Source organism: Myotis yumanensis, unplaced genomic scaffold, assembly GCF_028538775.1.
Source record: "Myotis yumanensis isolate MYYU_CA2020_CCGP unplaced genomic scaffold, mMyoYum1.0.hap1 SCAF_3, whole genome shotgun sequence".
Classification (NCBI taxonomy): domain Eukaryota; kingdom Metazoa; phylum Chordata; class Mammalia; order Chiroptera; family Vespertilionidae; genus Myotis; species Myotis yumanensis.
In genome coordinates this window covers 99,810,869-99,825,580 of record NW_027223754.1, presented here as the reverse complement: position 1 = coordinate 99,825,580, position 14,712 = coordinate 99,810,869, and the positions used below count along the sequence as shown (strand labels likewise).

The following is a 14,712-nucleotide window of genomic DNA, read 5'->3' as shown; positions in this document are numbered from 1 at the left end:
CCATTTATAGTAGGCTTGCCTAGAGAGAAACAGGAAGTCCAGAAAGAAAGTGTTCATTTTGAAAAAAAAAATGCATGTGTGGGTACTTTTGAGGCTGACTGGACAGTGAGAGCCTCTTGAGTAGAGATTGTACAGGGCAACAACATAAGGCCAGGTCGTACAGAGAGATTTGAAAACTGTTAGGCTATGAGTGCTATATCCTGCTTTTGCTATTTAAAAACAAAAATTAAGTCCCAACCATGCCAGGTAACAGATGAGCACAGTTGGAGACTATGCTCAGCTGTTTGGTGCATTGTATGATGCAAGAAGGATGAAAACACTGCTAGTAAATCAGTTCCACTTTTTCTGACCCGGTTCAAATAAATGGAACTAAAATTGGAGCCTAAAATCATTGTTTTACCAAATAACAATAAATTAACAGGGAACAAGGGAAACAAAAGTTCAGGTGAGTAATGGTCTTAGCAAACTTTCTTTGAAATTTCTCCACCCTCTTTCTTTCTCATTTTTGGGATGACAGTTTCTGGTCCTTTTCTCTGTTTCTTACAACAAAGGACACCATTAAAAAAGAAAACACTACTCCCACCCCAAGAGAGCTAAATCTAGAGTGAAAGGAATTATGTGTGTGTGTGTGTGTGTGTGTGTGTGTAATTTTCACAGGGTAGAGGGTGTGGTTTGCAGTATTACCTGTTTCTCATTTGGGGTGGTAGGATTATGAATTTGAACTTCTGCTGGGAGTTGGTATAAGGCAAGTACCACACACCACAAGGACACCCAGATGTCACAAAGCCTCTGCCCTGGAGACCCTGCATTGCCCCTCCATGCTGGCTGAGGCCCATGAAAAGATTGCAATTACACAGGGTTGGACAAGAGTCCTCACCCTGCTTCTTACTTTGAGCTCTGGAGGAAATGGCTTTTGCAATGGAGAGAGAAATCACCATAAAGTCTCTGGGCTTTTGAAAGGAAAGTGGCAGGGAAAGCCCTGGGAACCCAAAGGTCCTGCATGCGTTCATCACGTTCTTTATAATGTATCAGTCCCTCTTCAGGGCAGCTCCATTGGACCATCTGCTAATGTGCTGCTCTGCCTGCTGCTCTCTTCTCAGGGAGGAGACCTCTTTGATGCCATTACTTCCACAAACAAATACACTGAGCGAGACGCCAGTGGGATGCTGTACAACCTGGCCAGTGCCATCAAATACCTGCATAGCCTGAACATCGTCCACCGTGATATCAAGCCCGAGAACCTGCTGGTAAGAGAAATGCAATTTCAGGGCATCTTGAGTTTCAAGCCCTTTTTTTTTATATTTTCTTTTCTCTCTTAAAAAAATACCGTAAAGGCTAGTATTCAGCTGGTCTTCAGTAACTATTAGGAAACTAATCTTTTATGTTGATCTATAGTGATTAATGTGCCATTAGGAGCACTCACTATTTGCAAATGAAAACCTGAGGCAGGAGGATGGGAACAGAACTCAGGGAGTCTAGGGACGTGGGCTAGTCTAGGATAGTGAGAGGAGCATTTACATTTATATAATTTATCTACAGCACTTTTATGTTAGAAAGATTTATTTGGAAAAAAAGGAAGCACTTTAGAGTTTCTCTTAGTTTCCCAGATTTACATTCCAATTATACAAGGGTGGGCAAAAGTAGCCTTACAATTGTCCGTATAGGAAATAATACAGCCTGCCAGCATGCTTCAGTGGTTGAGCATTGACCTATGAACCAGGAGGTCACAGTTTGATTCCCAGGCAGGGCACATGCCCAGGTTGCTGTCTCAGTCCCTGGTGTGGGATGTGCAGGAGGCAGCCAATCAATGATTCTCTCTCATCATTGATGTTTTTATTTCTCTCTCTCCCTCCTCCTTTCTCTTTGAAATCAATAATAATACAATAATTAATTCTGTGTTTCACATACAAACAACTGTAAACCTACTTTTCCCCACCCCTGTATGGTCTAAAAGCTAACGGAATAAATCATCTGAGTTTTTAAAAACACGAGCCCCTCAGCATAAAAGTAATCATGATAAAGACTGATTTAAAAAATCAGAGACATTCTAACCCCCCTTACAACTATTTGGTTTGTTTTTCATGAACCACCCCACCCCCTACATCTCTGGGAAGATAGAGAGTTCCCCATGAAAGCAAATGAGCACTCTTTCAGGGTCTGTTGTTAAGGGAAAGTGTTGGAAAGAATTGAGAAGACAGACTGGACATCAGAGAGCTGCCTCTGGTGAATATGGGAATAACAAAATTTGTGGGCTATTCAGGCTGGAATTTTAATGAATCCATTTAATCCTCCCCTCCCCCAAGATGGTAGTTTTTCCTCTACTTCCATTATCCAACCCTGAGAGTCAAAGTATTGTGTGACTGCTAGAGGCCCGGTGTACAAAATTCGTGCACGGGTGGTGGGGTTTGTCCCCTCAGCCCAGCCTGCACCCTCTCCAAACCAGGACCCCTTAGGGGATGTCCGACTGCCGGTTTAGGCCCGATCCCGGGGATTGGGCCTAAACCAGCAGTCGGACATCCCTCTCACAATCCTGGACCGCTGGTTCCTAATTGCTCACCTGCCTGCCTGCCTGGTTGCCCCTAAATGCCACCCCCTGCCATACTGATTGTCCCTCATTCCCTCTGCGTGCTGGCCTGATCACCCCTAACTGCCCCCCCTGCCAGCCTGGTCACCCCTTACTGCCCCCCCTGCTGGCCTGATTACCCCCAACTGCCCCCCTCTGCCAGCCTAATCACCCCCAGCTTCCCCCCCTGCTGGCCTGGTCACCCCCCACCTGCCCCCCGCCAACATGGTCACTTCTTACTGCCCCCCCCTGCTGGCCTGGTTGCCCCACGCAGCCTGTTGTTCAGTCGTTTGGTCGTCCCTCACTCACCCCCTGCCAGCCTGGTCGTAGGCAGCCATCTTGTGAGGGAATGAGGGTTGATTTGCATATTACCTCTTTATTATATAGGATTAGCTTGCCCATCTCTTTAGAAATCTGGAAATTGAGGATTCTCTTTCTAAAACAGTGCTTCTCCAAGGGTGGTCTAAAGACCCCTACATCAGAATTACTCCCAGGTGCCTGTTAAAAATGCACATTTTTGTCCTGGTCGGTTTGGCTTAGTGGTTAGTTGGCTCACAGACCTAAGGGTCTCAGGTTCAATTCCCTATCAAGGGCACATACCTCGGTTGCAGGTTCAACCCCCGACCCCTGGCCAGGGGTGCGAGTAGGAGGCAACCAAACAATGTGTCACTCTCATGTCACTGTCTCTCTCTCTCTCTCTCTCTCTCTCTCTTTATCTCTCTCTTTCTCTCCCTCTCTATCCCTCTTCCCCACTCCCTTCCACTCTCAAGTGAGGGTTAAAAACAAACAAACAAACAAAAAAACAAATAAAGCAAATTTCTGAGCCTTCTTGCAACCCTATCAAATCAGAATATGGTTACTGATAACAGGGTGCAGATGTGCCTTGCAGTAGGCTCTCCCAGATGATTAATATCAACAAAATTTAAAAGCAGATGAGCACCCCAACACTTGCTATACAATAAAGTCTGATAAGATCTGCTGTGGTTGAGAACTATCTATGTGTACATCTTGTGCTAAGGGCTTTATATTCATTATTTCATTGAATTCTCTCAAGAACCATATGGGGGTAAATTCTATTACTATCCCATTTCACAAGTAAGGAAGCTGAGTGCCTAAGAGTTTAAAGACTGCCCAAGACCATAACAACTCATAAGTGGAGTGCCAGTATCTTAACCTGGTTCTGCCCTTTCTAAAGCCCAAGCTTTAACTGCTAGACTACATAAAGCTAGGAATGGACAGAGTGGTTTATGTCAGGCTAGCTATGTGCTCGGTTTTGTGTCAGGGAAGACGGGCATATGCCTTCATGGAGGTGACATCCAATTAGGAAAAATTCAAAAAATAAATACACAAGCCAATAGTTCATTGCAATTATGTTAGCAATCTTGTAGCCACTGACTAATAAAGGCAGCTGAGATCAAATGATGCAGATCTGACTTAGTTGCACCTCAGATTCCACATGGCTGCAGTGGCTTAAACATTCTCCTCTGCATAACTGCCTCTGTAAACTGCAGCAACTTTCTTCCCATCTGCATTAATTATTCCTGAATTATGTGGGATGGTCCCAAGGGAATAGACTTAAAACCGGGCCTTTGTTTAAAAACTTCTCTAAGCTCTGAAAAGTCAGTGATTGAAAATTAAAGCTTCAATTAATTGACCCCCTTTTGCAGGTCAATTTTGCTTTTCACCAGAGTGTTATCTGTTTCTTAAATGCCATAAATGATTATATAGAAGTGTTCTTTTACTAAAATTAAAATTTACAGAAGAGTTGTTAAATATTGTGCTCATTCCAATATATTTTAAATTACTCAAAAAGGAAAAAGGTTCTCTCCATTTTTGTTTCCTAATTTAAGAATGTAAAATATATATGTACATGTGTGCATGTATACCAGGTATACATATATATACACACACTCACACCATTGTAGTGATTCATAATCTAGGTTTAAAATACATATGTATGAGAAACTAAAGCAATTCCGCTTCTACACAATAATATTTCTTACTATAGGAGAGTGTTAAGGGTTGGTGAGGTTTGCAGTGATAAATCTATTATGGGATAAAATAGATAGAAATATAGAATAAGTTTAACAAAATTAGGATGACATCACTAATTGCACTTGAGACTTCTATTAATTTCACATTTGTTTACCTTTATGTGGAAAAGAGAACCATTATGGGAGGCACACATTCACATACTCAGGATTTATAGTCAGATGGAAAAAAGTTCAAAACCAAATGCATCACTCTTCCTCTGGCTTGTCTGATGACCTTGAACAAGTTACTTAACTCCTTTGCGCTCCCTTCAAGGGGATTTTATTAAAATAAAGAGATAACACATAACTAACTATAAGTTCCCTTTCTTTTTATTCTCCTTTTATTTGTAGTAAAAGTAAATTACCCTTAAAAATAAAATTTTAACAATAAAATTGTATAGTGTAAACATTATATTTTATCTTTATTGACATTGTTTTAAAAATTTCAGTATTTACCAAGCATGGATTTGCTATTTCATGGCAAAATGTAGAGCTAAAGACTATTTTTGAAAAATGCTATAATAACTTTAATGTAAAGATTTTAAATCCATTTTCTTATTACAGGGAAATTTACCAAGTAAGTAAAAAGGTCTCACTGCATACTTTTTCTAAAATTTTTATTTTTGCATACTTTTCATTGCTGTTTTATTCAGAGACCTAAAAAAACTTCCAAATTTTTAGACTACTAACAAGATTTTTGCTATTTAAGTGCTTGTTATAACTAGCAAATTGTTATTTATAAATGTTAATTCAGTTATAGATTTCATTTTATGTAGTATCATTGTATAGACAGAAATTTAGAATTTTTTATTTTTTATTCTTATAGAACAATTTAAAAATGTTGTAGCTTGGCCTTAAGAATCTATTGTGCTCATATAAATGATTTGTTCAAGTCTAAGTATTTGGTTAGCTAAAATCATTTTAATGAGAACATATGATTTGATTTGTAGTGATGTTTCCAGCCACATTTTTTAAAAATATATTTTATTGATTTCAGAGAGGAAGAAAGAGAGAGAGAGAGAGAGAGAGAGAGAGAGAGAGAGAGAGAGAGAGAAACATCAGTGATGAGAGAGAATCATTGATCGGCTGCTTCCTGCACACCCCCCACTGGGGATGGAGCCCCCAACTTTGGCATGTGCCCTTGACTGGAATTGAATCCAGGACCCTTCAGTCTGTAGGCCAATGCTCTATCCATTGAGCCAAACCAGCTAGGCATTTCCAGCCACATTACAGGCGAAAATTGGTAACTGAAGCAATATACACTAATAAAAGAAAAACATGCTAATTGACCGTACCTTCTCTATGCCCCCAAGCCATGCCCACCAGCCAATCAGAGCGACTATATGCGAATTAACCCAACCAAGATGGCAGCCGGCAGCCACGGAGCTGGAGCAAGCAGGAGGCTTGGTTGCCCGGGCAATGGAGGAAGCCAAGCTTCCCACCTGCCCTGAGCCGGCTATGGCCTCCGCTCATGGCAACAAAGTTTCAATTATAGAAGACAAATAAATCCCAGATACCTGCTTCCAGCCAGTCTCCACTGGGAGCTTGGGGGGCTGGGGGCCGTGGCCAGCCTGCACACAGCCACCAGCTCCTCACCCAGGCTGACCACACCCTCATGGGGTGAGGGTGCCTGCTGGGGGGCTTAGCCAGCCTGAAAATGGACCTCAGCCCCTCACCCAGACTGGCCAGGCACCCCAGCAGGGACCCCCACCCTGAAGGGGCTGTGGCCAGCCTGAAAACAGCCATCAGCCACTCACCTAGGCTGGCCACACCCTCTTGGGGAGAGGGTCCCTGCTTGGGGGCTTGGCCAGCCTTCAAACAGCCATCAGCCACTCACCCAGACTGGCCAGGCACCCCAGCAGGACTCCCCCACTTTGAAGGGGGTATGGCCAGGCTGCAAACAGCCATCAGCCCCTCACCCATGCTGGCCAGGCACCCCAGTGGGGACACCCACACTGAAGGTGCTGTGGCCAGCCTGAAAACAGCCATCAGCCCCTCACCCAGGCTGGCCAGGCACTCCTATATAATAAAAGGGTAATATGCAAATTGACCCTAACAGCATAACGACTGGGAATGACTGGTCACTATGACACACACTGACCACCAGGGGGCAGATGCTCAATGCAGGAGCTCCCCCCTGGTGGTCAGTGCATTCCCATAGGGGGAGCTCTGCTCAGCCACAAGCCAGGCTGATGGCTGCCAGTACAGCGGTGGTGGTGGGAGCCTCTCCTGCCTCCTCAGCAGCGCTAAGGATGTCCGACTACAGCTTAGGCCTGCTCCCCGGTGGCAAGTGGACATCCCCTGAGGGCTCCCGGGCTGCCAGAGGGATGTCTGACTGCCAACTTAGGCCCAATCCCCCAGGGAGCGGGCTTAAGCCAGCAGGTGGTCATCCCCCGAGGGGTCCCAGACTGTGAGAGGGCACAGGCCGGGCTGAGGGATCCCCCCAAGTGCAAATTTTGTGCACTGGGCCTCTAGTATCAATATATTTAACAATTTTATTGTATCATTATTAAGGTTTTTTTTGTTATCCTTACCTAAGGACATGCTCATTAGTGAGAGAGAGAGAGAGAGAGAGAGAGAGAGAGAGAGAGAGACTGCCCCTGCATACACCCTGACCAGGGATGGAACCCACAACCTAGGTATGCACCCTGACCTGGAATCGAACCTGCAAACTTTTGGTGTACAGGATGACACCCCAACTAACTGAGCCTCTTGGCCAGGGCACTAAGTTTTTTTATACATTTTTTTTTTATGTCAAACATTGTATGTGGTTCATTTTGCATTGTCAGGCCTGATGCTTAATAATTGTATGGATGAGTAACGAGTGGATGAGAGAGTGGATGAGATTAGACAAGAGAGTGAATCAGGGATACTTCTCTCAGAATAGAGGACAGACCCAACATGACACATCCAAGTCATTTCTCAACTCATCTTACATTGAAGACTCACATTGGCTTCCATCTAAACCTCACTGAGGGGGAAGAGAAAGAGCATTATTTCTCCAGCTTCACTTAAGCATGGGATCATGGTGTGTGTATGTGTGTTCGTGTGTGTATGTGTGTGTGCATGCAATGGTAATTTATGGCTATAAGGAATCTTTTGCTTCTTTCAAAACAAACAATAAAGAAATAAACTATCTTACTAATATCAACTGCCTTAATTTTACATGAGTCACCACTAGATGGCAAGCTTGTAGCCTTGGCAGCAAAAATCATCAGTTGCAGCTTGTATTTCTCCCTGGGAGCTGGGGTCTTTTTCAAATGTATATGCAGATACCACTTCCTCAGGAAAATTAAAGTCTTTACTGTCAAAAATATAACTTATATAACTAGTTTTTGTTAGGTTTCAGAAATACACAGTGATTTTCTTGAAATCTAAATGTTTATGTTCAGAAGCCTTCTCTTGGTCAGAAATTTTCTTTTAAAAATTCTATGCCTGCTCCTAGTTGCTCATCAAAAATAGCATGCATAGTTCATGACCCTCATTTTTACTAAATTGATTGTACTCTGTTTTCCACAAGTGATGACCATAGCTTGTGCTCCAGCTCTTAATTTCCAGTTCAAGCCAATGCTGCGCTCACAAAACAGTCAATTTCCTTCTGTATTAATCCCATCTCATAATCCCAAATAAATCCATTTTGGGATAGGATAGCTAACTACACTGGTAAAAAGGCAAGTGCCACGACTGTGTCTAGAGGCCATATACAAAAACATAGTTGAGTAGATTTGTAGTCAGTCCACTATACTATGAACTTGAGTCACCAGAGTTGATTAATGGATTAGGTATTACTCAAAAGAAGGGGGTCATGGGTATCACAGGAGTCTGTCACTAGCCCTGCCCTAATCAGCATTACCAGTGATCTGAAGTGAAGGTGTAATGTATATTACATCAAATGACAGTATTAAGATCCAAAAATATATTTATTTCTGTAAATGTCCAAAATCAGCAAGATAAAATTTAACAAGAAATAAACATAAACCTGTATGGACTAATAGCTTAAGTGTAGTTGTTTTAATTATCATTGCAGAAAAACAGTAGTGATAAAACTTGACCTGAGGTCAAAGGTTAGTGGTTGAACATAAGTTCTGTGTGAATCTCAGTGTGACGTGGCTACTAAAGATATTAATGTGCCCTTACACTCTTTTCACCAAAGGAGTGTCGCCATCAAGAGATTTCACTGCCTGCTCACACCATATTACCTCTCTAGTGAGGGAACTGAACACATCAAATCAGGGGCCTGGAGTTTAGCTCAGAAAAGGGATGGAGAAAGTAGAGCATGGTGATGCTCATCAAATACATGAAAGACTGCCAAATGGAAGATGGGAAACTTTTTTGTGCTGTATTTGAGAGCACTGACCTCAAACTAAAGAGAAGACATTCATGGGTGAGAGATTTGAGGTTGAAGTAAGGAAAACTTTCTAACAAGTACACTGCTTAAAAATTAAGTGTCCTTTATTACAGGTAGCTTACAGTCATTGGAAATGTCAAAGCAGAAACTGAATGATCGTTTTTCATAAGTATTTAGAAAAAAATTCTGCTATCTGAATGTGGTTAGAAGTTGAGGAAATAAAGAAGAAACAATATTTCCCCAAAAATTATTTAGTACAATAATGTGTAAGTTACTTTGCTCAACATATACTGAAGGCCCTTCTCCAAGGTTCTATAATTCCATCAGGGAGAAGACAAGAAGTATAAGTGTAGTGTATTGCCTTGGCTGGTCTGCATCCATCTGTTCCACTAATCATTCCTTCTCTCATTAAGGACTTAATATCATTCATTTCATGTTATTCACTTTTTTGGTGTATAGTACTATGATTTTTTTTTCTTTATTTTATTTTTTTTCATCACCATTTATTCCCCCGTACCCTTTTCTACCTCCACCCACCCTCCTCCCCCCTGAAATCACTAAACTGTTGTCCCTGTCCATGAATTCTTTCTCTTTTGTTTCCTTTTTGCTCAATCCCACCTAACACTCCACCACCACCACCACTAGAGCTGTCTGCCTTCTCTGTATCTATGAGTCTGTCTATATTTTGCTTGGTAGTTCAGTTTGTTCATTAAATTCAACATATGAGTAAGATCATGTGGTATTTGTCTTTCTCTGACTGACTTATTTCACTTAACATAATGTTCTCCAGGTCCACCCATGCTATTGCAAAGGGTAAAATTTTCTTCCTTTTAAGGCTGAGTAGTATTCTATTGTGTAAATGTACCACAGCTTTTTTATACACCCATCTAATGATGGATACTTGGGCTGCTTCTAAATCTTGGTTATTTTAAATAATGCTGCAATGAGCATAGGGATGCAGAAACTCTTTCAAATTAATGTTTTGGGTTTCTTTGGATATTTTTCCAGAAGTGGAATCCCGGGGTCATAGGCAGTTTCATTTTTAATTTTTTCAGATAACTCCATACTGCTTTTCACAGTGGCTAGACCAATCTATATTCCCACCAACAGTGCACAAGGCTTCCCTTTTCTCCACATCCTTGGCAACACTTGTTTTTTGTATTTACTGATGATAGCCATTCTGACAGTGTGAGGCAATATCTCATTGTGGTTTTAAGTTGCATTTCTCTGATGACTATTGCTAAATTGAGCATCTTTTCTTATATCGATTGACCATCTGTATGTCATCTTTGGAGAAGTGTCTATTCAGTTTCTTTGCCCATTTTTAAATCGGATTGTTTGTTTGTTTTTTGGTGTTGAGTTGCTTAACTTCTTTATAAATTTCAGAGATAGCCCTTTTTTAGAGGTGTCATTGGGGAATATGTCCGTCCATTTAGTGGGTTGTCTTTTCATTTGGTTGATAGTTTCCTTTGCTGGGAAAAATCTTTTTAGTTTGATGTGGTCCCATTTGTTTATTTTTTCTTTTGTTTCCCTTACCCAAGAAGAAATATCAGAGAAAATATTGCTAAGAGAAATGTCTGAGAATTTACCGCCTATGCTCTCTTCTAGGATTTTTATGGTTTTGAGTCAACGTTAAAGACTTTAATCCATTTTTATTTTATTTTTGTGTGCAGTATAAGAAGGTGGTTTAGTTTCATTTTGCATGTATCTGTCTAATTTTCACAACACTATTTGTTGAATAGACTATCTTTAACCCATTGTATGCTTTTTGCTTTATTTGTTGAATATTAATTGAATATAAAAACATGGGTTTATTTCTCTGATTTCTGTTCTGTTCCATTAATCTATATGTCTGTTTTTAGGCCAGTATCATGCTCTTTTGATTACTATGGCCTTGTAGTATAGTTTGATATTAAGTAACATGATTCCTCCAAATTTTTCTTCTTTCTCAAGATCACTGTTGCTATTTGGGGTCTTTTGTGATTCCATATAAATTTTGGTATATTTGTTCTAGTTCTGTGAAATACACCATTGGTATCTTGATAGAAATTGTGTTGAATCTGTAGATTTCTTTGGGTAGAATGGACATTTTATTGATGTTATTTTTTTCTACCCATGAATGTGGTATATGCTTCCACTTATTTATATCTTGGTCAATTTCTTTCTTCAGTATTTTATAATTTCCTGAGTATAGGACTTTTACATTCCTGGTTAGCTCTATTCCTAGGTATTTTATTCTAATTTTTGAAGCAATTTTGAATGGGAATATTTTCTTAGTTTTTCTTTCTGATAGTTCATTATTGGTGTATAAAAATGCAACTGATTTCTGGATATTTATTTTGTATTCTGCTAGTTTCCTGAATTCATTTATCAGTTCTAGTAGGTTTTTGATGGAATATTTAGGGTTCTCTATATACAGTATTATATCATCTGCAAGTAATGACAGTTTTACTTCTTCCTTTACAATTTGGATGTCTCTTATTTCTTCTTCTTATCTGATTGCTGTGGCTAGGATTCCAGTGCTATGTTGAATAAGAGTGGTGAATGCTGACATCACTGTCTCATTCCCAATATTAAGGAGAACACTTGTATTTTTGCCTACTGAATATGATGTTGACTATGGGTTTTTCATATATGGACTTTATTATGTTGAGGTATGTTCCCTCTGTTCCCACTTTGCTGAGAATGATCATGAATAGGTGCTGAATTTTATCAAATGCTTTTTCTGCATCTATTGATATGATCATGTGGTTTTTATCCTTTGTTTTATTTATGGAATGCATCACATTTATTATTTTGCAGATATTGAACCAACTTGCGTCCTCAGAATAAATCCCACTTGATCATAGTGTATGATCTTTTTTTTTTTTGATTGATTAAGGTATTACATATGTGTCCTTATCCCCCCATTCCCCCTTTCAACCTTCCCACTCATGCCCTCACCCCCCTGGTGTCTGTGTCCATTGGTTAGGCTCATATGCATGCATATAAGTCCTTTGGTTGATCTCTTCCCCTTACCCCCACCCTCCCCTACCTTCCCTCTGAGGTTTTAAGGTATGATAGATGTGTCTCTGTCTCTGGATCTGTTTTTGTTCATCAATTTATGTTGTTCATTATATTCCACAAATAAGTGAGATCATGTGATATTTATCTTTCTCTGACTGGCTTATTTTGCTTAGCATAATGCTCTCCAGTTCCATCTATGCTGTTGCAAATGGTAAGAATTCCTTCTTTTTTCACTGCAGCATAGTATTCCATTGTGTAGATGTACTTTTTAATGTATTGTTGGATTCAGTTTGCTAATATTTTGTTGAGAGTTTTAGTATCTATGTTCATCAGGGATATTGGCTTATAATTTATCTTTCTTTGTTATGTCTTTATCTAGTTTTGGAATTAGAATAATATCTGGCCTCATAAAATAAGCTTGGGAATCTTCCCTCTTCTTGAATTTTTTGGAATAGGTTGAGAAGGATAGGTGTTAGTTCTTCCTTGAGTGTTAGGTGAAATTCACCTGTAAAGCCATTGGGTCCAGGGCTTTTTTTTGTTGGGAGGTTTTTAAAATTACTGCTTCAATTTCACTAGTTGCAATCTATCTATTCAGATTCTCTCATTCTTCCTGATTGAGTTTTGGAAAATTGTATGTTTCTAGGAATGTATCCACTTTGTCCAGATTTACAAATTTATTAGTATATAGTTGTTTGTAATATTTTTTATATTCCTTTACATTTCTTTGGTGTCAGTTGTTACTTCTCTTTCATTTCTGATTTTATTTATTTGGGTCCTCTCTCTTTTTTTCTTGATGAGTCTGGTCAAATGTTTGTCAATCTTATTTATCTTTTCAATGCTCATTGATCTTTTGTATTACTTTATTAAACTCTATTTTATTTATTTCTGCTCTGATTTTTATTATTTTCTGTCTACTCACTCTGGACTTTGTTTGTTGTTGCTTTCAAGTTCCCTTAACTGTAAACTTAGATGTTTATTTGAGCTCTTTCTTGTTTCTTGAGATAGACCTGTAATGCTATTAATTTCCCTCTTAAGATTGCTTTCCCTGTGTCCCAGGGATTTGGGGTTATTGTTTCTCATTTTCATTTGTTTCAAAGTATCTTTTGATTTCTTTCTTGATCTTATTAACCCATTCATTTAGTAAGATGCTATTTAGCCTCCATATCTTTGTGTGTTTTTCAGTTTTCTTCTTGTGATTGATATTAAGTTTCATAGCATTATGGTCAGAGAAGATTCTGGATATGATTTCAATCTTTTTGATATGATTTCAATCTTCTTAAATTTATTGGGACTTGTTTTGTGTCCTAACATGTGTTCTATCCTAGAAAACATTCCATGGGTACTTGAAAACAATGTATATGCTTCTGCTTTGGGATGGAATGCTCTAAGATATCAATTTAATCCTTTTGATCTAGTGTGTCATTTAAAGCTGCTGTCTACTTATTGATTTTCTGTCTGGAAGATCTATCTATCCATTGATGTCAATTGGGTGTTAAAATCCCCTACTGTAACTGTATTACTGTCAATCTCTCCCTTATATCCATCAAGATATGCTTGGCATATTTAGATGATCTTGTATTGTGTACATAAATGTTTATAAGAGTTATGTCCCTTTGTTGGGTTGCTTCCTTTATTATTATGTAATGTCTTTCTTTGTCTCTTACTATATTCTTTGTTTTAAAGTCTATTTTGTCAGATATAAGTATTGCTACTCCAGCCCTTTCTCCTTTCCATTTGCATGAAATATCTTTTTCCATACGTTCATTTTTACTCTGTGTGCATCTTTCATTGTGAGGTGGGTCTCTTAAGACAGCAAATATATGGGTCTTGTTTTCTTTTTTTAAATATGTTTTTATTGACTTTAGAGAGAGAGAGGAAGGGAGAGGGAGAGAGAGAGAAACATCAATCAGCCGCCTCTCCAGGCCCCCACAGGGAACCTAGCCCACAACCCCGGGGAATGTGCTCCAACCGGGAATTGAACCAGTGACCTCTCAGTGTATGGGACATCACTCCACCAATTGAGTCACACTGGCCACGGTGGGCCTTGTTTTCTTATCCATTCAGCTACCTTATGTCTTTTGATTGGAGAATTTAAGTTGCTTACATTTAAAATGATTATTGATACGTATTTATTTCCATTTTATTTTTGAAACAATGTTCTTCTGTTTTGTTTCCTCCCTCTTCCTCTTCTCCTCCTTCATTTTCTCTTCTTTTTTTTTTTCTGTTAATCCTCACCCGCGGATATTTTTCCATTGATTTTCAGAGAGTGGAAGGAAGTGGGAGAGACAGAGAAAGAAACAGTGACGTCTCACATCTGTTGGTTGCTTACCACTTGCTGGTATCAAGCCTTCAAAAGACTTTGCATCTCCGACCGAAATCAAACCCGGGACCCTTTAGTCTGAGAGCCGATGCTCTATCCTCTGAGCCAAACTGGCTAAGGCTGCTTCTTCTTTTTCTTAAAGCAAGCCCTTTAACATTTCTTGTAAAACTGGTTGGTGGTAACAAATTCCTATATCTTTTTCTTCACTGGGGAGCACTTTATTTCTTTTTTTTTAACCAGTTAACTGCCAGGCGACCAAAACGGAAGCCAATAAAAGATGTCACCTTCTTCTTCTTGTGAGGTGCTTGGTTTGAATATTTCTTCATCTGATGCCATTTATGGGGATTGAATTTTATTTGCCCAATATAATATATTACAATGATAAATTCAATAGTAAAATAATGATGATTTTCAATTCTACGGAAATATAAAAAAAGTGAGT

At 39.5% G+C, this 14,712-nt stretch overlaps 1 protein-coding gene across 3 annotated transcripts in view; it reads left to right on the top strand.

The window, feature by feature from the left end:
- DCLK1 (doublecortin like kinase 1) overlaps window positions 1–14,712 on the top strand; it is a 539,423-nt gene that overhangs the window by 466,257 nt on the left and 58,454 nt on the right. For all 3 annotated transcript variants that reach the window (XM_070409184.1, XM_070409186.1, XM_070409185.1), the window contains one exon: window positions 1,101–1,247. In XM_070409184.1, the coding sequence (XP_070265285.1) occupies window positions 1,101–1,247 (147 nt within the window). The remainder of the gene's footprint in view (window positions 1–1,100; window positions 1,248–14,712) is intronic.